Genomic DNA, 20,408 nt, shown 5'->3' on the forward strand with positions numbered 1-20,408 from the left:
TAGGAACAGTTTGAACACTTGTTCCAGGGCAGTGGGCAATGAATATTCTAAATGACAGAAAAATCTCAATTTAAATTATATGCAGTATTATCACAAGAAAATTTCACCTAATCTTGAGACCTATATATCCTACTGCCTGTGAGAGTCTCTTGGATTTCCACAGGCACCGGTGAGCCAAATGTGATCTATTTAAGCTCTGAACAGAATCCCACAGACCATAGCATAAAACTGAAGTGCCTAGCCTTAGTTATAAGGCCCCCTGCGATCAGTCCCAGCATGTTTTACGTCCGTATTTTTTATTCCCATCCTTTTGTAATACTCACTAGTAATTCTTTCATATGACATTTGCATCTCTGTGATTTGTTTCTTCTCTTTGTTTCCCTGCAAAATCAAAGGTATTTACCCAGGACTCTGCTTGGCCATTCCCTGAAAGGAGAAAGTCTGAAGCTATCATTATCTTTTTTTTTTTTAAAGATTTATTTATTTATTTATACAAGCACTAGGTACAGTCAGAAGCACGGGAGGGTGAGAGAATTCACCAGAGCCAGAGCGGGGAGCAGAGCAGGCAGAAGGACCGAGGTACACTGCTGAGGGGAGCAGCGGGCGGCAGGAGAGGTCTGCTATCATTATCTTAAATGTCCTTAGTCTAAACTCTCAGAGAGTTCTATGAGTTTTTCCATTTTCTATCACTGTCCACTTTATAATTAAATGATCTGTTTGTTTTTCGATGTCACACATTAACAAACTAAGCTGTGAGTGGCTGGATGAGACCACAGTTATCTTTGTATCCTTAGTGCAGGTCAGTCATACCTGGCATGGAATGTTTCTTTTTTCATTATTTAAATAAACAGACTTGACTTTCTTCTGGTTGGTTATGTTCTGAGCCCTTGTCATTGAACTTGGCCTTTTATCTCAGAAGTTGAAGGTTCCCCTAGAGACAGCTGCAAAGTTCCCAGAACACTAAACACACCACAGTTAATTAACTATCAAGTGGGCTGCGCTGGATCAACATCCCAAAACACAAAGTTGGAGCAAGAACAGGAGCAGGAGAATAATGGAAGCTGCCCCGTCCAGATGCCTGTTTCTATTATTTCTCTTCACGTGCTGGCTGTCCCTGGAAGTTGTTGCTGAAGTTCAGGGATCCTCAGGTAAAAGAAAAAAGCACTTGGGCGGCCAGAGGGTGAAAGTATAGTTAAGAGAAAGGCAGAAAACCTGGTAGTACTCTCCTGGTAGAGAAGAGAAATGTATCCTGGTAGAGAAGAGAAAAGTCTGGCAGTACCCATCAGAGAGAGACCATATGGTGGGGTCATGCTCCATATGTTAGTAAAATAAAGCCTTTAAATGATAACAGTACCCCTAGATTACCTTGGCTCTAGCATAAAGACAAAATGTATACATGCTTCTCATTATTTAGAGATGCTTCTTCTCCACTCAGTAGCCCAACCTCTTCAGCATTTCTCTCACTCTCCTCCATGTCTAGATGGTCCTGGTGACTCCCAGGGCCCTGTGAGGCTCACAGATGTCCCGGCTGCCGTGGAATTCCTTGCTGCTGCTGATGTGGCTGTCGTGGGCTTCTTCCAGGTTTGTCCAGATACCCCACTTGCTATTGCCCCAAAGAACAAGGAATGCTCTACCTTAGACAGTTTCTTGCTGGGCAGGTGACACTGAATTAGAAACCAAAGGACACAAAGTCTTGTCTCCAGTTCAGCTTGCCAATCAACACCTCTCAATTTCAAGACATTCCCAGTCTCTGAATTATGTTGCTGCTGGCTGGGATGCCTCTTTGATGCATGATTTGAAGTTTAGCCACTATCTAGATTGCTCAGGCTGGGGCCTAAGGTAATCCAACTTCTATCATCCATACAACACATCAGTCAGTAACCTCCTCTGACTAAAAGTTCTTAGCAAAGAGGCAGCTTCTCATTTTCTTTCCCTCTATCTGCTCTGAAATGTTGAAAAATGATAGCCAAAGTGTTAGACACCATCTTCCAAATTGGCCACCTGGCTCATCAAAGCAGTCAAAAAGGGAGAGGACCTCATTCCAGCATTTTTATCTTTCTCTGGAGGTAGCATCTAGAGTCTCACAGTAGAAAGCCCCTCCTCTTTCATTGCAGACACTCCTGTGTGTCTGCATTCATTAATTCCAACCCCCCATCGCCCTGTTGATTCTGCGTACACAGCTGGAAGTAGATGCAATGAGATACAAGTGAGAGAGCAAGTTAGGGAGCACATTTTTTCAGTGATGAGAAATCTAAACTATAGACAAAATCAGCTACCCTCAGAAAGGGAGGGAGGGGCAAGAAGGCAGAACTGGAGGAATGTGCAATAACTCCAACAGCCACCAGATGCCGTCATTTGATCCACAAGCAATTGCATTCTAGGGAGCCGGGGAAAGTCTAGGGTAACAATACTTCGTAGCTTCAAATAAATGCCACACATCCTTCCAGATGAGGAGAATAGGCAAGGTATCAACACCCTCTGCTTGAGCCCAGATGCAAGGTTAGTCATCTTTTCTCTTTGTCCATCTGCTCCTTCAGCCCAGAGAGATGTCAGGGAGGAATATGTCCACTCCAGTTTATTACCTGGAGCTATAGGAAAATGTCATGTGACAGCAGAGAAAATGAAGCCAACTTGCAAGGGAAGGACTAGAATCATCAATTAGAAGTGACTTCCCACTCCCTCGTGCAGGCCTCCATTTGAGAACTGGGGCAAGGCATACACTGTCTCCAAAGGTTTGCATATAGGAGGCAGCCTGTTCTTCCACCTTGCACAAATATCTGTTAATAAAACTTCTAAGCTTCTATTTTAATTTCTTTTATTCTTATGTTTTTTTTTCTTTTGACCCTTTTGACAGCACCTACATTTTTATCTTTGCATTTCTTTTTTCCTCCTCTAATAGTTTCCAAAACATTGTGTAAATCAATGACAGTGCAACCCAATTCTGCAGGTTTCTTTGATCTTGAGTTCCCTCTTAGTTGCTAATAATCTGTGCGTTCTATGGTAAAGCTAGACAAGTGTTCCAAGCTTAGCCACAATTTTGTAGTTACTTATTAACACATTTAATCTGGAAAATTCAACAGTGTCACTGCACATTTAGCCTGCAATCTTAGAGGCAAATGTTGTTTCATGGGACACTAAATCAAGGTCATGATTTCTGATGTGAGTGTGCATATTGCTAATCTTTGCTCTGTTTCTGTGTCTCTCCCCTCCAAAATAGTCTTTGTGGAGTTTTGTTTGTGTTCTTGTTTTTAGGATTTAGAAATACCAGTGGTGTCCATATTCCGTAGCATGGTGCAAAAATTCCAAGATGTGTCATTTGGAATTAGCACTGCTTCTGAGATCCTGGCCCACTACAACATCACTGGGAACACCATCTCCCTCTTTCGTCTGGTAAGTTGGGTGGGCATCTGGAAACAGTTTTTCCTGGGGTTGTGAATTCATAAAGGTGTGGGACTAGAAAAGACTCTATGTCTTTAGTATTTGTGATGGTGCCAGGGCCAGGGACAATGACAAGGATGGTGACTCAACTCAAGCTCCACAAACAGATGCTGTCATGAAATGGAAAGAGGTCTGGACTGAGAGTCAGGAGACAGGATTTGTGGTACTATTTGTCCCTCACCAGCCATGTAATGTGGGCAAGTCACAACATTTTTGAGCTTCAATTTTTTTCATCTATAAAATAAAAGGGTCTTGTTTTATCATTTCTAAGGTCATTTTGAGCTCAAAAATTGCATAGTTTTATATCCTGATAGATGTAAACACTTACATTTATCAAACATGTTCTAAATAACTACTGTGTGGCCTATAAAGATACTGATAATAAAAACATTAAATATGTTCTTCACTCTCATAGATCTTGATATAGAGACTATAAACATAGTGAACAACATTTAAATGCAAAATAGGTCACTACAGAAAAAGTATTTCAAAGGATAAAATCTGTGTAGGTATACTGACAACACGTTTATGAAGGAGACAACTGGACTGGGATTTAAAGAGTCTTTAAAATTGGGCTAAGTAGAGGAGAATTCATGAGGAACATGGGAAAAAATTAAACGTAGTAAACATAGTAAAGCCATTTTGACTGGAACTGATGGTGCATGTTATAGAGAAGCATGATTGAAACCATAATGTGGAGAAAAATGATATAAGCTTAGTGGGTTTGCACTTAACTGGTTGATGTGGGAAAGCCCTTAACCCTTTAGAACAGGGGAGTAACCTGAGCAGGAATGTGCTTTAGCAAAATCATTTTGGCAGTAATGGCTAGGATGGATTATTAGGCAAAAATACAAGGGTAGAGAGAGAACTTTAGTCGGGCTGACAAGCTAGATCATGAACTAAGGGCATGTAATGAGAGGTAGTAATAGAAAATGAAGAAAAGAGGGGCCTCCCTGGTGGCGCAGTAGGTTGAGCATAGCACTGTGAAGCTGTCCACAGTCTCTGCAGTGCTAGTTCAATTCCTAGCTGGCCAGGGAGAAACCCACATGGGCATGGCAGATCTCTCCTGCCTTGCCCGCTGCTCCCCTCAGCAGTGTCTTTGGTCCTTCTGCCTGTTCTGCTCCCCACTCTGTCTCTGGTGACTTCTCTCACCCTCCTGTGCCTCTGACTGTACCCCAGTTCTTGTATAAATAAGTAAATATTAAAAAAAAAGAAAATGAAAGGCATATCCTACAATGAGTAGATATCAAAATTATAGAAAAGAGGCAAAATTTAAAGACAGAGTATCCAGGAACAGTAAAGGCATACAAATAAATAGGGAGTCCTGGAATTTTAGTTGGTTGTTGAGTTTGTATTATTGATGGGCTAATAAAATAAAGATGACCAGAGTCCACTGGAAATGAAACACTGGGGCAAAAGACAAATTCCTCAAGATTTCTGGACTAAATGTCCCGCTCCCTCTAGCTTCTATCTTTTCTCTTTCATTCTCATCCCAAAATCTCCTAAGTGTATTTTATATTCAGTGTCTACAACTTTGAGATCTTAAATACACTGTCCCAACACTCTTCCTAACCTACCTTATAGAATCCATGATCTGTGAAAGTAGTCTGTTTTGTTCACAACTTCATCCACAGAGCCTAGAACATTGGCTGTCATGTAGCAAGTGCTCATTGTTTGTTGAAGTGTAATCCTAAGGTGAGAGCATTCTTTCTCATATTTGACTACTATGTGTATGCAGAGGATTTGGAATGGTTTGTGGCTACCCTAGACCTCTCTCCTGCTTGCTGGATGTAATTATTGGGATGGGCTCATAAACACTATAGTCCTAACATGCTCAAAACTGAATTTATTATTTGTACCTGCTAAATTATGTTCTTTCCTCTAAAACATTATTTTACTGTATGTTACATTCTTTCATTCTCTAACTTATGTACCTCCTGTTTTATTGAATCTTTATTTCTACTTCATTCCTCATTTCGATTCTTAGCACCTTTGGCACAAATCATTTCAATAGCTTCTTTTTTTTTTTTTTTAATAGAGGCATGTTTTTTTATTTATTCATTTAATGTTTGTTTTGTTTGTTTATACATGCACTGGGTACAGTCAAAAGCTCAGGAGGGTGAGAGAATTCACCAGAGCCAGAGCGGGAGGCAGAGCAGGTAGAAGGACCAAAGTACACTGCTGAGGGGAGCAGCGGGCGGCAGGAGAGGTCTGCGCGCCATGTGGGACCCTCCTCTGGTGGCCGGGGAGCAGCCGGGGATCAAACTGGCACTGCAGAGGCTGCGGGCAGCTTCGCAACCCAGCGCTCAACCACTGCGCCACCGGGGAGGCCCCATTTCAATAGCTTCTTAACTGTTTTCCCTGTACAACTTTTTATTCAATTTCTAAATTGGTATCATAATGATTTATTAAATGTAAATTTGAGCATGGCACTCTCTTAAAAACTCCAGTTTCCCCATTTGTTACAAGACCAAAAAACCAAGATACTTAATGTTATATATGTTCTTTACCTGTTACACATGGCCACTACCTATTACATATGATCATGCCCTCCTTCTCCATTTTTTTCCAGCATCTTTTCCATTTTTATCCCAGATGGGGATAAAGTCCCCATCTTGGACATTATCCTCTCAATATCCAACTACATACAGTATGATGGTACAGTTTCAGTCTGATCCTCTGCCTAGAAGGCCACCACCCCCTAGTGCCCCTTTTCATGTAACCTCATCCAGCTAACTCCTCCTCAGCTCCCAATGAATAAATTCAGGAATTTCATCCTTCAGAAAACCACCTGAAATCTCCAAATTGGCTTACTATTCCTCTACAATTCCATACCTCTATACATATCTACCATCTTATAGTATATGTCATGTTTTGGTGTCTGTCTCACCCATTACCCCATTAGACGATGAACCATTCAAGGGCAGGAATCTCAACTAATTCTCCTTCATATTCCAAAGCTCTGTTATATGTCTCTGTACCTACAAGAAACTCATAAAGTGTCTAAGGATATTATCCATCTCCAAATGTATGTCTGATAATGTGTGAGCCCCCTCAGAAATCCTTTCCCCACCTGGACAGCAGGTTTGCATTTTTGCCATTGTGAAATAAGGTGAAATCAAGCTCTTCTGTAAAAGCTTTGATAGGAATGATATGGAAGTTTAAGCCAATGCATCAGTAATAACTTTTTAATGAAAAAATCCTAATCAATTCCACAGCTCCATGGGTACTTCTCCCCCGGTTTATTTTTAGATTTGATTTAAATGTCTTAGTACTACCAAATACACATGTGGGTAAGAAAAGTAAGTTCTGTTGCTTTCAATGTCTCTGTAGGCTTTACATGCTCTAAAAGGCACGTTGGCTTTGTTTACAATTTCTTCTTTATAAAGCCCCGTTGATGACTTCTCAGAGCTGTTCATTCCTCTTTAGCATCTGTTTTTTGTTTACCATCAGTGACAGACCTACTCTGAGTGAACTCTTGAGACCTCTGCAGACAGGATTTATTTATGTACCATACCAAAACCAAACACACCTGTTCCAGCCTCACTCTACTGGCAGATCTAGGAGAGGTTCAACTTATGCCGTGCCAGCTTTTCAGAGAAACATTTTTTCCTCAGTTTACAATTTGAAGAATTTAGTAAATATTCTAACAGGATAATTATTCAGTAGTTTGGGATAACTTTTTTTTTTTTTGAGGAGACACTATTAACCAAGATATTTTTTATTTTGACATATTAGGCAACATGAACTTGTTGCAAGTTTTCTGTTATCTACTTTCATCATAGGTCTAGATTTTGCCTTGTTTATTGCCTTTTTATGTCAGTTGCTAATTTATGTTAGCACTATTCTAAGTATTTCCCAATGTCCTAACACTTAACTCTCATAAGACTCTGATGAAATAATATGTATTATTCCTGCATTATCAATATAGAAACCTAAATTCCATGAGATTGATTCGGTTGCCCAAAGTCTCACAACTATAGAATGACAGACACCTGATTTTTACCCAGCATTGCTCCCTCTAAATCATACTTTTTTACTCTACTACAGTGACTTCCTAAAGCACCTAGCTCTGAAGAAAACCTTTGTTTTTACTCCTAGATTCAATCTACTCTACTGTCCCTAATTCTAAAACCTGCTTTCTTAGATACTTTCTCCTAAATTTTGTCTCTATCCCCCTGGCACTTCTTTTTAAAAATAAATAAATAAATAAATAAATAAATAATAATAGTCCCAAAGAATATCTAGTTTTTTTTTTTAAGATTTATTTATTTATACAAGAACTGGAGTACAGTCCAGAGACACAGGAGGGTGAGAGAACACCAGAGACAGAGTGGGGAGCAGAGCAGGCAGACAACCAAAACACTGCTGAAGGGAGCAGGGGGCGAGACAGGAGAGATCTGCCATGCCATGTGGGTATCTTCCTGGCCGGCCAGGAATCGAACCCACACTGCAGAGGCTCAGACAGCTTCACAGTGCTGCACTCAACCCGCTGCGCCACCAGGGAGGCCCCCCGGCACTTCTTAATCAAATGCCAATATTTCTCAAGATTTAATCTTTGGCAAAGAAACCTCAAAATTTAGATGTACAGAATTTTCAATTTTAAGTCATACATTTTGAGATAAGCTGAAATTAGTGAAAAAAATAAAAACAAAACAATGAAACCATAGTGAGTTGCTATTACTGGATGCTTGAAATGTCAGAGCAAAGAGACAAAGAAACAAGCATACACAATATTCATGGAACACACCCACCAAAAATAATGCATATAGACTATGTAATTGTGATCAGGGAAATTTTATGTAAAATGGAATAATAAGTTGCATATGACAACCTGCCTGCTTGTTGTGTATTACAGCTTGTCTTTTGTGAGTGTAACTGCAGGAACTTGTCCACACTCCCCAACAAGCTCTTACTGTTGCCCCAACAGAGATGGAACCCTGGGTTGAATAAACCATGAGCCTGTCCTAAAATGGAATGTCAGATATTTAAATTTTTACCTTGCTTTGGATTTTCTAAATGACTTGTATTTTAAGAAGTATAATAAACCAACTCTGACCCAGTAGGATAGTAAGGGAAGCATAGTAGAGTCATTCTTACCTTCCTGTTAAAATCATTTGCTAGGTAGCTATTATAAAAATGCACCTTGCTAAACAAAGAGAATCAGGAAGAACTAGTACATAAAAATAAACTGATAAAAAATGTAAGAAGGTATGTCAAATTATTAAATTCTTTCCTATGAAGTATATGTTTATCAAATACAACATAAGCTAAACAGCTTATATAATAAACTTGGGGACATATGGACATTTGTTTAATAACTGATTTCTCGGTGCTATCCAAGATATTTAGTATTAAAATTGTAGTGTAAATTAAAGTGTCTTTAATAAATTTTATGAAAACCCAGAGAAATCCATAGGAGTTCAAATGAGCAGAAAATGAGTATTAAATCTGTTGGTATGATGCAGTGTCTAAAACATAATCCACTTCAGATACTCTTGGAGAACCTCAAACTCATATTTTAAGGCAGCAGCCCTTTTGGTTTACTGTTTCTGTTTTTCTTCTGGTGCTCTCTTCTTGGGAAGAAAAATAATATGATATCTTAAGTAAAGTTCTTTCCAAAAACTGGAAAAATAAATTTAAAAAACCCTTTCCCAACTCCTGGTGCCAGGGTTAGATTTTTCTCTCCAGTGTATTATGCAAATAATTCCCTTTACTGAAGGGAGATTTCCTGTTCAAATGTTGTTTCCAAAAACCCTACACATGAATGTTCCAGAGTTTATTGGTTTAAGAAATAGTGAAATAATCAGACATGTTCATTAAAAGAAGTACTGCAAACTGGAGAGACTTCAGGAGGGTGGTTTTTATTAAAGCTCTTTGCTTTTTAGAGAATGTTATCACCACTTAACATTCTCTGCATCCACTGAACTTTTTAAGTCCAGGAACACCTGGAGTAACTGGTTTTTCCTGTCTTTTCTCCCTGTTCTGGGAAATGTGAGAAACTGCCTGGAAAAGAGCGGGGTGGGCAGGATCCTGGCCCACAGCACAGTGATATTAGTTAAGGCACAGACAGGCACCAGGCTTCTGAGTTCCTAGAAAAATATTCAGGAAGTATTTAGACTTACCAAATATTAAAAGGGCCTTGACTGTGGCTTTAATAATGATGATTTTGATGGTCACAGCAAAGCCTTATGTGCAAAGTAGACATGCCAGCTGGTAAAGCAGGATTTGAGCAGCAAGAAAGATCCTGTGCTCATTTTATCTCCCTCCTCACTGATTTGGGGAGGTCATGACAAAAGGGAGGGTAAGGACTCCACCTAAGAAGATTTTTTTCTCTGGCTTTTACATTTCTGCCTTTTTTACTCCGAGAATTTTAGTACAATTAAAAATATAAAAGGACTTTACAGTTTAAAATATCCTATGGTTTTGATGAATTTTTTTTTTTCAAAATTCTTTTTTGGGAAGTAGAAATATTTTCCACCCTTAATATTTCTTTGTTTCATAAATTTGAGTTGTGAACAAAAGTCATAAAATAATGACTAGCTATATCCAGAATTAATAAAATTAACCATAAGGAGGGCACTAGACTTCTTGAAGTTTTATATTTCCTTTAATTAACCCAGTGGAAGACCTTCTTGAACAAAAGAAGTGAAAAGGGCCTCCCTAGTGGCACAGGCGGTTGAGCGCCGCACTGTGAAGCTGTCCACAGCCTCTGCAGCTCGGGTTCAATCCTCACTGGCCAGTGAGAATCCCACATGGTGAAGCAGACCTCTCCTGTCTTGCCCGCTGCTCCCCTCAGCAGTGTATTTCATCAGTCTGCCTGTTCTGTACCCTGCTCTGTCTCTGGTGAATCCTCTCACCCTCCCACACATCTGGCCTGTACACCAGTTCTTGTATAAAAATAAAAATAAATATTTTTTAAAAATTTTAAAAAAAAGAAGTGAAAAATAGAAAACTGAAATCATGCATGACAAAAATGAGTCATCTAGTAATCTCATTCTTTAGTAGCTTTAACCTTTGCCTGAATTCCCAAATGCATACACTGGAATGAGAATTAATCTGAGTTCACTGAGAGGATGGAAGGAAGAATCTTGGCAGTAAAATGTAGTTCTGATCCAGGGCAAGACATGGTTGGACAGAACTGATATGAGACAACAGATGAAAGGGAAGGGAGTTAAGGAGGTTTCCAAGGGTTGGTGGCCCAAGGATCTCAAAAGTGATCCAAACTATTTTAGGAAACAGAAATGTTCAGAACTGATCATTAATTCTGAAAGCATAGTTGCTATGAGTGATGGAAGCATAATCTTGTGTTTTCATGGGTATGGGTAGATTGGGAAAGGAAAGAGGAAATTCTGGGAACAATGAAGTATATGTGAAGTATGAAGTCAATCTTTTAAGAGATATGAGTATGCAAAACTGGGATAATGAACCAGGTAACTTGACCATCTGTTTCACCAATGACCACCTTTTAAAAAGCTAAGCAAATAGTAATAAAAATAATAATAATAATTTAATGATAAGGCATTGGTAAATTAATGAGAGAGGAAAATATCTAGACAAAGATCTAGATAAAAGAACTCAAAATCAGAAGGAAAAAGACAAATACTGGATAGTGTCGCTTACATGTGGAATATAGAGAAACAAAGCGAAGGATCAGAAAAAAATCAAACCAATAACAAATCCCAAAATCTGACTGCAGAATTGTGACTACCTGAGGGGGAGGATGGAGAGCAAAGTGTGGAAGGTCACAATGGACTATGTGGAGGACTCTGGGTACCTTGGTGTGGGTGTGGTATGGTAACATATAACTGAAGGGTGTGATCCTATACCTCTAAATCACATATAATATTATAAACAAATGTTATTTCAATTAAAAAAAAAAAGGTAAACCCTGTGTTGGTACTGCTTTTTATCTGGGAAGTGCCTGGAAGTTCAAGAAGGAGCAACCAACAGTCTGAGAAGCTTTATAGCTTTTTTGAGACACTCAAAGAACCAGAAAAATAAATGCTGGAACTCAGGGCCTGGAAGAGAAAATAGGAGGTCGATCTAGTACAACATACTTTGATCTACTTTAGACTCTCAAGAGCAATATCCCCAAAACAAGAATGAAACTTCAGTAGATCCACCCTCCCATGGGCTAGAGCATAGATTCAAATCACGTCAATCCCTGAAATTGGATTAGGGTGATCATATATGAATATATATGTCAGAAAAAAGAGACTACCCTCAAAGTAATCTCGAAGGGGTGATACTAAGGTTCACAGATATTGGTTGGCATTTTCTGCTCATGGAAGATACACATACATTATAATCAGAACCCTGAACCCAGACAGATGTTCAACAGATACAAAGGCATATATATACCATGGGACTCCATCCTAAGAGTGTTCACTGTAACATTATCTTAATAACTAAAAACTAGAAATAAATACCCATCATAATAAATAAGTCTATGCTGCATATTCATGGTGTGGAATATTATGCAGCAAGGAAAATGAACTAATGATAACTACATGCAATAACATGGATAACACTTATAAATAAAATTTTAAGCAGAAGAAATGAAAAATACACACAAAAAGCAAGAAAAAGATAAAATTAAAAAATTATAGTATTTTTAAAATGCATCTTTAATTGGTAAAGCTATTGGGGAATAAAATAGTCACCATACAAGTCAGATTATCAGTTTTCTTTAGCAAAAAAAAGAAAGGATTATTAATTATATGGACACAGAGAGGGCTTCACGGATTCTGAATATTCCATTTCTTTACCTAAGTGAGGATTCCATAGTTGTTTGCGATAATTTATACTTTGTATTTTCTGCTTTTTTCTATATGTGTGTTTTATTCCATATTGAAAGGGTACATAAACCTGACCCTGAAAACTGCTCCTCTTACCCTTGGGTGGAGTTAAGTCTATTTACCTTGATTTCAAAGTCCTTCAGAATTTTGCCCCAACCTACCCCAGATCTTGTCTCTTTCCTACCCACAATTAACATCTACTCCTATAATCACAAGAAACTAAATATGGTTTCCAGGGCCTGATGTTTCTCTTCTTTTAGCCTTTCACAAATACAGTTATTTAAAACTCCCTCTCCATCCTCATTCATCTGAATAAGTGCTAGCCAATTTCAGCACCTACCTCTTCCAGAAACTGTTCTGCTCTTCCCTAGATATCACCTTGGCCTTCCACTCCCTGTCAGGGACACTTACTATACTCTGTGGAACAGTTCTATTTACTTCTCTGATTCCCACAGGACAGGATTTCTCTGAATATCCAAGAGCAGGGAACATTTCCTATTTACCTTTCTGTCTGGCATGATAGATAATCCAAAACTACTTAACAATAACTGAATAAAGACAAACCAGTGACAATTTTATTCTTTTTTTTTTCTACCCAGGTAGATAATGAACGACTGAATTTGGAGAGTGAAGACATTGAAGGCATTGATGACACCAAATTAACCCGTTTCATTGAGATCCACAGCCTCCACTGGGTGACAGAGTACAACCATGTGGTAAACAAAAAACCCTGTACCCCATTCTTTAAGTTCCTATTTGAGAGAGGGTACTTGTCTCCATAGCAGAGATCATTGCCTCCAGTTCTGATCCTTTGACCAGTAATAACAGAAATCACCAATAACTGAACACCTAAATATTTATATCTCCTTCCGTACTACAATCCTTTAAGGTTGATAGACTTGGGTCTGCTCAACTAAGAAACAATGAGAAAAATTAAATGACCTCTCACATGACTAATGAGAAAATGCTGGCAGCAAAGTTAAGGTGACTGATTCAAAAATGTTTGACTTCTGCTTGCCTGAGACTATTTGGCTAAACCAAATGCAATCCTCCCTACAACACGCCATAGTGCACTTGTGAAACGCAAATACAATCTATGCTGAAGGTCCATTTATTTCCTAAAGCTCCAGTAACCAATACTTTAAGAAAAATACAATAAAAGTAAACTAATAGACAAATGAAATTTAAAAAAATAAGGCCCACTGACCACATATTTGGTGTCACAGCAATGTAAAGTTTCTTTAAAGATTGTTAAAGACCCTTTCACATTTTCTATGCTTCCTCCTTGTGGACAAATAGATTCTGGTCTGGCACTAGTTGCACATGCCTAGACGCTCATGGTGCATCTGCTTTCTTACCTGCTTTGTCTTCTTTGGTGTTGTGGGCTACATGCAACTTGGGCAAAGTTTGGCCCACCTGTCCTGAATCTTCCAGCCTTCTAACACTCTAGAGCATATAGAGTGTGACAGTTATTCTATTATCCCTGACACAGATCATACACAGAGAGAGCATAACTTTCTAATGATCTATATCAGCTCAAAAATGCTGTGCATTCTCTAACCACCAAATGACACACATCAGGATTTTTAGAAATGACAAAGCACTTTCACTCCCATTTTCTCATTTAATCCTCACATTGTTTTGTTTTGTTTTGTTTTTGAGATAAAAGACAGGAAATGATTATGCCCATTTTATAGAACATTGAAGATCTAAGTGACTTATTCAAGATCACATGGTTGATTAAGTAGGAAATGCATGATTTAAGGCAGAAAATTTAACTGATAATGCCTTAGCTCATATTGTCTAATTCCATTTTACAGAAGAGGAGATGGGGGTTCAGAAAAGAAAAGTAACTTCCTCAAGACCATATGGTAATTAATTTAACCTTGAGAGACAGCCATGTCCTGATTTGTTCACGACTGGCCTGTCTGAATGAATCCTGCAGTTTTTTCCATTGCCCCACACAGCCTGTGTAGAAAACACCCCTTTTCCTGTTGACTAAATTCCTGTCCACCTCTCATACCAAGCTGGTCTCCATGGGGTGGTGATTCTATTTCCACTTTTGCTAAGATTCCAAACCCACGCACTCAAGGGAGTGTTGGCAGCAATAATCAAGAAGCCATTTTTCTCCTAAACCGTCGTCATTCTGGTCATGTTGTCTAAAGAGCTGCCAGGAATGCATGTGAAACCAGGAAAGAGGATTGTATGGTTTCTGTTTCATGGCTCTAGTGTCCTATAGTTCTGAGTTCTTATTTTTTTTTATAGAGGCATGTTTTTATTTTATTTATTTGTTTGTTTGTTTGTTTTGTTTATACATGCACTGGGTACAGTCAGAAGCGCGGGAGGGTGAGAGAATTCACCAGAGCCAGAGCGGGGAGCAGAGCAGGCAGAAGGACCGAAGTACACTGCTGAGGGGAGCAGCGGGTGGCAGGAGAGGTCTGCGCGCCATGTGGGACCCTCCTCCTGTGGCCGGGGAGTAGCCGGGGATCGAACCGGCGCCGCAGAGGCTGCGGGCAGCTTCGCAACCCAGCGCTCAACCGCTGCGCCACCGGGGAGGCCCATGAGTTCTTATTTCTGGCCCTTCTCTTATCTTATGGAACTATGATGTTTCTATTTTAACTGCCACATTAGTGGTGAAGGAAAATCCCATCGAAAAGATATTAGCTAGGACTTTCTTTAGAGCAACAAGTTCAATTTGTATTGTGGCCATTTTATTTCCCAAAAGTTATATATATATTTTTTCATTTGGATACCCGCCTACATAGCTATTTATTTCTCATGTATTGTTGATGCAGAGGTTTACACCAGTAACAACTGGGCAGAAACTCACAGCCATGGACTTGGCCTTCTATGTCTTTTAATACACACACTTAATACTTAGCATCAAGGAGAAAAATCAGACTGTGTCTTTTAGGATGAAATCAATCACTTATGCTTTGCCCAACCCCTTCTTCTAAAACAACTCTACCTTTTAACTCCTTGACTTTGATTTCCTGACTCTTCCCAGAACTGTTTACACTCCATCTTTCCTCTAGGAGGGTAAATGCATGCTCTAAATTTTAAGTTGTGAGATCTAGCAAAACATAAGCTAATTATTTATCATCCAGTCTCCAAAGTTTAAAAATCTAATGATTGGTTCCCAATACTAAGGAGAAAGTTTTGGGAGAGAACCCTTTGGACCCGCCTTGCCAACATGTTGGCCAACAGAGATAGGGAGTCTATGGAGTGGTGTGTAGATTCCAAAAGGATCCTGCCCCTTACTCCCCACCATCCTGTAACTGCCCAACATTGGTCAACCCACTATCTCTCTCTTTCTCTCTCTTCCTGTGAACATGCTAGTTTTACAGCAATGCCTTCTGTAGTAGAAGCTCGCAGAGAAGAGAATGAATGGAATCTGTTTAAAACAGACACTTGCAGCATTATTTCAGGCAAAGGAAATGAAAGGAGCCTGTGCTTCAGTTTCTTCCTCTGTCTCCTCTCCTCAGTTTGGCTCATCACTGCCTCACTCCCCTCATTCACTAACAACTTCATGGGAAATTATCACCTTTAGTCAAAGAAAAAGGATCAATACTTCTGGTCTATTGAAGAGCTTACCTTATTGCTGACCTGAGGCATACTGTTTCAACCACTCTTAAGGTTTTGTAATTGACTGTGTGTGAAACAGCACATCCTAATGGCTAAGATCCAGATTCTAAATCCAAACTCTCTGGTGTGAATAAGGTCCATTGGGACTTTGGGAGATTTATTTCTTTCTGTGCCTCAACTTCCTCCTTTACAAAACTGAGACAATGAGACTGAAATTAGTTATTATACATAAAGACCTGAAAACAATGCTGGTCCTTAGTAAACACTGATAAGTGCTCCCTATCAATATATAACCAAGCCCACATTTTAAGTGTATCTAACTGCTCTCGTAACATAAAGAATTTTTAAAAGTGACTACTATGGGACCTCCCTGGTGGTGCAAGCATCTGCACTATGAAACTATATGCAGCCACTCCAGCTCGAGTTCAATCCCCAGCCAGGGAGGTGACCCACATGGCGCAGCAGACCTCTCCTGCCTTGCCTGCTGCTCCCCTCAGCAGTGTATTTCAGTCAATCTGCATGTTCTGTTCCCCACTCTGTCTCTGGTGAATCCTCTCAGGCTCCCCCCCCCCATACCTCTGGCCTGAACGCCAGCTCTTATATCCATAAATAAATAAATATTTTTTTTTAAAAAATGACTACTATGCTAGAGGATACTAGTTGACTATTAATGAATAACAGATTACCCCAAAATTTAGGCACTTAAAACACAAATTACCTCACATAGTTTCTGTCAGTCAACAGTTTGGGAATGACTAGGCTAAGTGCTTCTGATCTTGGGACTCTGAGGTTGCAAGCATTTGGTCAAGGCTGCAGTTATCTGAAGGTCTGACTGTGGATGGAGGATCTGCTTCCAAGCTGGCTCAATCACATGGCTGGTTAGTCAGCACTAGCTGCTAGTAGGAGGCCTTAATTCCTAGCAGTGTAAATCTCTTCATAGGGCTAGGTGAGGCCCCAACACTGGTCTGGCTTCCACAAGAGTGAGTGATAAAAAAGAGAACAAAGCAGGAGCCGTGATACATTTTATGAACTAACCTTAAAAGTCACAGTTCATCATTTCTGCATTATCTTATTGATTACTTGACTCAGCCTTATTCAGTATGTAGAGGTGGGCTATATGGAGGTGAATAAAAACCAGAGGGTGTGGCTTACTGAGTGTCATCTTAGAAGTGAGTTACCATGTGTGCTGTGGTTGGACAGGTCTCATTTACGTTGCAGTCTGCACCTACTGCAGAGTCACTAATGGCTGTTTTTCCTTCCTTTTTTTTTTTTTCATTCAACTGTAATACTTTAATTTACTAGACTGCAATTGGTCTATTTAATAGCATGGTTCAGGTTCATCTACTACTCTTGATGAACAAGGCCTCCTCAGAGTATGAAGAAAGCATACAAAAATTCCAGAAGGCAGCTCAGCTCTTCCAAGGAAAGGTAAGTTTGGAATGGGAGATACCCTTTTGAATAGCCAGCCCTGGGACACTAGAAATGGGAAGAAGGGGCCAGAGAAGAGAGATAAATGAGGGAAACAGTATGTATAAGGACTAATAAAGTTGGAACTGGAAAGTAATAAATCATATTACTCTGATTTAAAGGTTTAATGTATTTTTTATTGAAGGCTATATAATCATATCTCCCCTTCATGGTAAGTTTATTTCTTTTTTTCTGCATTCATAGGTGGAAAGAAATTGGAGACCCCAAATACTAAAAGTGAAAATTACCTTTTAGTCACAACTGCTTACTCTTTGTCATAATCTCTTAGGAGAAGTTTAAACCTTGGGCCTTATTTCTCAAATAAAGTCCCTATCATGTACTGGATGCCTACTGATATTGATTAAATAGGTATTTCTTTTCCTTTCTTACTTTGTGTAGTTCTGCCTGACATCACTGAAATAGTAAAACTTCAACCACTTCAAGACTACTGCATTGAACTAGAGACCTTTTCAAGGATAAGAACTTTTTGGTGGTTTTTTCCCAAATAATATTCACTGTTGCTGACTGTTTATAATCCTCTAACCAGAACATTCTAATGAAGAAGTGTGTTTTGAATAGAAGGTTTGATTTAATAATACACAATAGTTAACATAACCAAGCACTTAATATATAGTAGAAACTGCTAGAAATAAACGTATCCTCCCATTTAATCTTCCCCAACAAAAGCCCATTTTGCCAATGAGAAGCCTGAACCTCAGAGAAGTTGAATAATGTGACAAAGTCACACAGCTCAAAATTACTGGAGGTAAAATTTGAAATGTATTTATACTTTGAACCATTAGGTTATACTGTCTTTCCTAGGAACTCACTAAAGTCTCTCCCAACTGTATGTTCTTAAAATTAAATAAATTTGATCAAAGGGGCAAAATACCAAAGAAATGCGGTTTAACTGGATTGAGGTTTAAATTGTGTAGCACAGACCATATATTCAGTCATTGTAAACTGTAACAATTACAGGGTATCTTACTATCTCCAGGACCACAGGACTTCAGATAGATATTTCTCTTTTAAATTTCCCCAACTGCAGATTCTTTTTGTGTTGGTGGACAGTGGTGTGAAGGAAAATAAGAAAGTGATATCATATTTCAAACTAAAGGAATCTCAACTGCCTGCTTTGGCAATTTACCGCACTGTTGATGAAGAACGGGATACACTGTCTGTTGAAGAAGTTTCAGTAGAACAGGTGCAAAACTTTTGTGATGGATTCCTGGCAGGAAAATTGTTGGTAAGTGTGAGAACACAGGTAAGGCAAGTTGGCTTCCTCTCTATGTCTCTTTTATTTCCTGTTAGATAAAAAGCCTTTGGACTCCATTAGATTTGAGTAAGAGCAAGCAAGGGTGGATGAGGATATAGTGGCCAGGGTCAGAATTATGTTAATAAGTCTCATCTGTGGAAACAGAACTCCAGAAGCATTTGGAAAGATTTTGCTTATTCAAAGGACCTGAATTTGGGATTTAGCTAATATGTGCATAATATCAATGGAAGACAAATCAAATATACATAAAGAGTTCATGAGATAAAAACTGAAGATAGATTTAAGGACCTTCAAGAGTAATCAGATAGTTCAAGTGACTAATCTCAAAATTCAAAAAAAAGAGTGAGCCCAAATCTAAATATCAATATCATAATGTTTTTCAGAGAGAAAATCATGATGCAAAGGAAAAGACTCCAAAAGTGGAACTCTGATTTTTTCCCTGATACTTCTGCCTATTAACCATTGTCTACAATATGCTGAATAAAAAGAAACAATTCAAACCTCAGAGACACTAAACGACAGGATCATCAGGTTTCCACAAACGTGTGCACACACACGCTTTCTTTGTCATTAAAATCTCAATCACTGTCCTCATCCTTTCTTTTAAAATGCCTACATGGTCTCACTATTCATCCAATGGTCTCTCATGCATCTACACTATGTGGCCATACACTATAATATAATATAAAGTATTCCAGTGGATGGAAGATTTCAGAGAAATACTGTGCTGCTCTGTGAAGAAGCGACATTCCTAGGGAGAGATTGTGCTGATTTGTCATTTAATATTGAATTTGTACACGACATATGACTTACACGCAACATAGTTTCTGCTCTTTCAAGTAACCTGTAAGTTGAAACTTTACTTTTCTCACAAGCATGTGTCCCTCTCTAACTCGGTATCAAAAATAAAAGGATGGTTTTAAACATTTTTCTAGAACTGCCTTTTTACCAGAATTTAAGTAATGTTTCTAAACCTCTGGTCTTAGTAGAATCAGGCCATTTACAGACTCTGTTTGTTTAACGTTCCTAATTCCCCATGTAAATGAACAACCCACAGAACAAATAAAAGGCAATCATGTTATAGGAAAAGACTGGCATCTCTTTGCAAGCCTAACCTTTTGTAAATACCTAGGTGCCCAACTAAGCAGTATGAACCTCAGCCTTCAGTGCCCACTGTTCAGTATCAGGCTATGAGCCACTCATATGTTATTGTTCACTCTGTGGGTGGGCAGGGAGGTGGGTAGAGACTATTCTTCATGAGGATGGGTAAAAAATGTGGCAAAGCAGCTAGGAATCAAATTAGATGAAAGCTTGGGGAATGGGTATGAGCAGGGGGCACTTTGCACTGGGGAAGGGAGGCCTGGGCTGACTCAGCATGCATTATTGCAGGTGAGGTGGGCAATGAAGTGGAGTTTGGCTGAGTGTCTCTTGCTCACAGGCTGTTCCTGTCAATACACAGATGCTACATTGTTCCCACGAGGCTCTTGGCTCAAAAAGAAAGTACCTAAGTGCTGAAGAGCTGAAAAACCACAGTGCACACCTAAGGATTGGTCCAAGTGAGGCACAGAGAGTGAAAGACTTAGTTGTTCCTTTCTGTGGGGAAAACTCCATAGCTTCTGAGCAGCCTCCCAGCTGCTGGCTAGGACCTTGTGAAAGGCAGCAGTGTGGGCACTCCTCTAAGCAACATGAGACCAATGGAATTTGGAGGAAGCCATCCATCTATCCCCAGGGCTGCCGAAAACCACCCAAACAGCTTTCACTTGAGGCTGAAAAATATTCCTAGGATAGGCACATCCCAGAAGCCTCTCTTTGATCCTGTAAACCAAAGTTCACGGTCAGGA

The 20,408-nt window shown here is 39.3% G+C and overlaps 1 protein-coding gene across 1 annotated transcript; it reads left to right on the forward strand.

The window, feature by feature from the left end:
* The first annotated feature begins 915 nt into the window (after positions 1-915).
* Positions 916-19,648, forward strand: ERP27 (endoplasmic reticulum protein 27). The gene is made up of 7 exons (XM_037514299.2): positions 916-1,148; positions 1,481-1,581; positions 3,253-3,390; positions 12,839-12,955; positions 17,127-17,252; positions 18,340-18,537; positions 18,951-19,648. Exons 1-7 carry the CDS (start codon positions 1,055-1,057, stop codon positions 18,996-18,998), a joined length of 822 nt encoding a protein of 273 aa, XP_037370196.1. The 5' UTR covers positions 916-1,054; the 3' UTR covers positions 18,999-19,648.
* The last annotated feature ends 760 nt before the right edge of the window (positions 19,649-20,408 follow it).

The sequence above is a fragment of the Talpa occidentalis genome, unplaced genomic scaffold (genome assembly GCF_014898055.3).
Source record: "Talpa occidentalis isolate TD23 unplaced genomic scaffold, MPIMG_talOcc4v2.1 talOcc4.16, whole genome shotgun sequence".
NCBI classification, from domain to species: Eukaryota; Metazoa; Chordata; class Mammalia; order Eulipotyphla; family Talpidae; genus Talpa; species Talpa occidentalis.

What these genes read in the sequence shown, in the direction of transcription:
- ERP27 (XM_037514299.2), top strand. Translation starts at nt 1,055, where the DNA reads ATGGAAGCTGCCCCGTCCAGATGCCTGTTTCTATTATTTCTCTTCACG. An exon ending in TGAAGTTCAGGGATCCTCAG is followed by an intron (nt 1,149 to 1,480) that starts GTAAAAGAAAAA and finishes CTCCATGTCTAG; the next exon opens with ATGGTCCTGGTGACTCCCAG. An exon ending in CTGTCGTGGGCTTCTTCCAG is followed by an intron (nt 1,582 to 3,252) that starts GTTTGTCCAGAT and finishes TCTTGTTTTTAG; the next exon opens with GATTTAGAAATACCAGTGGT.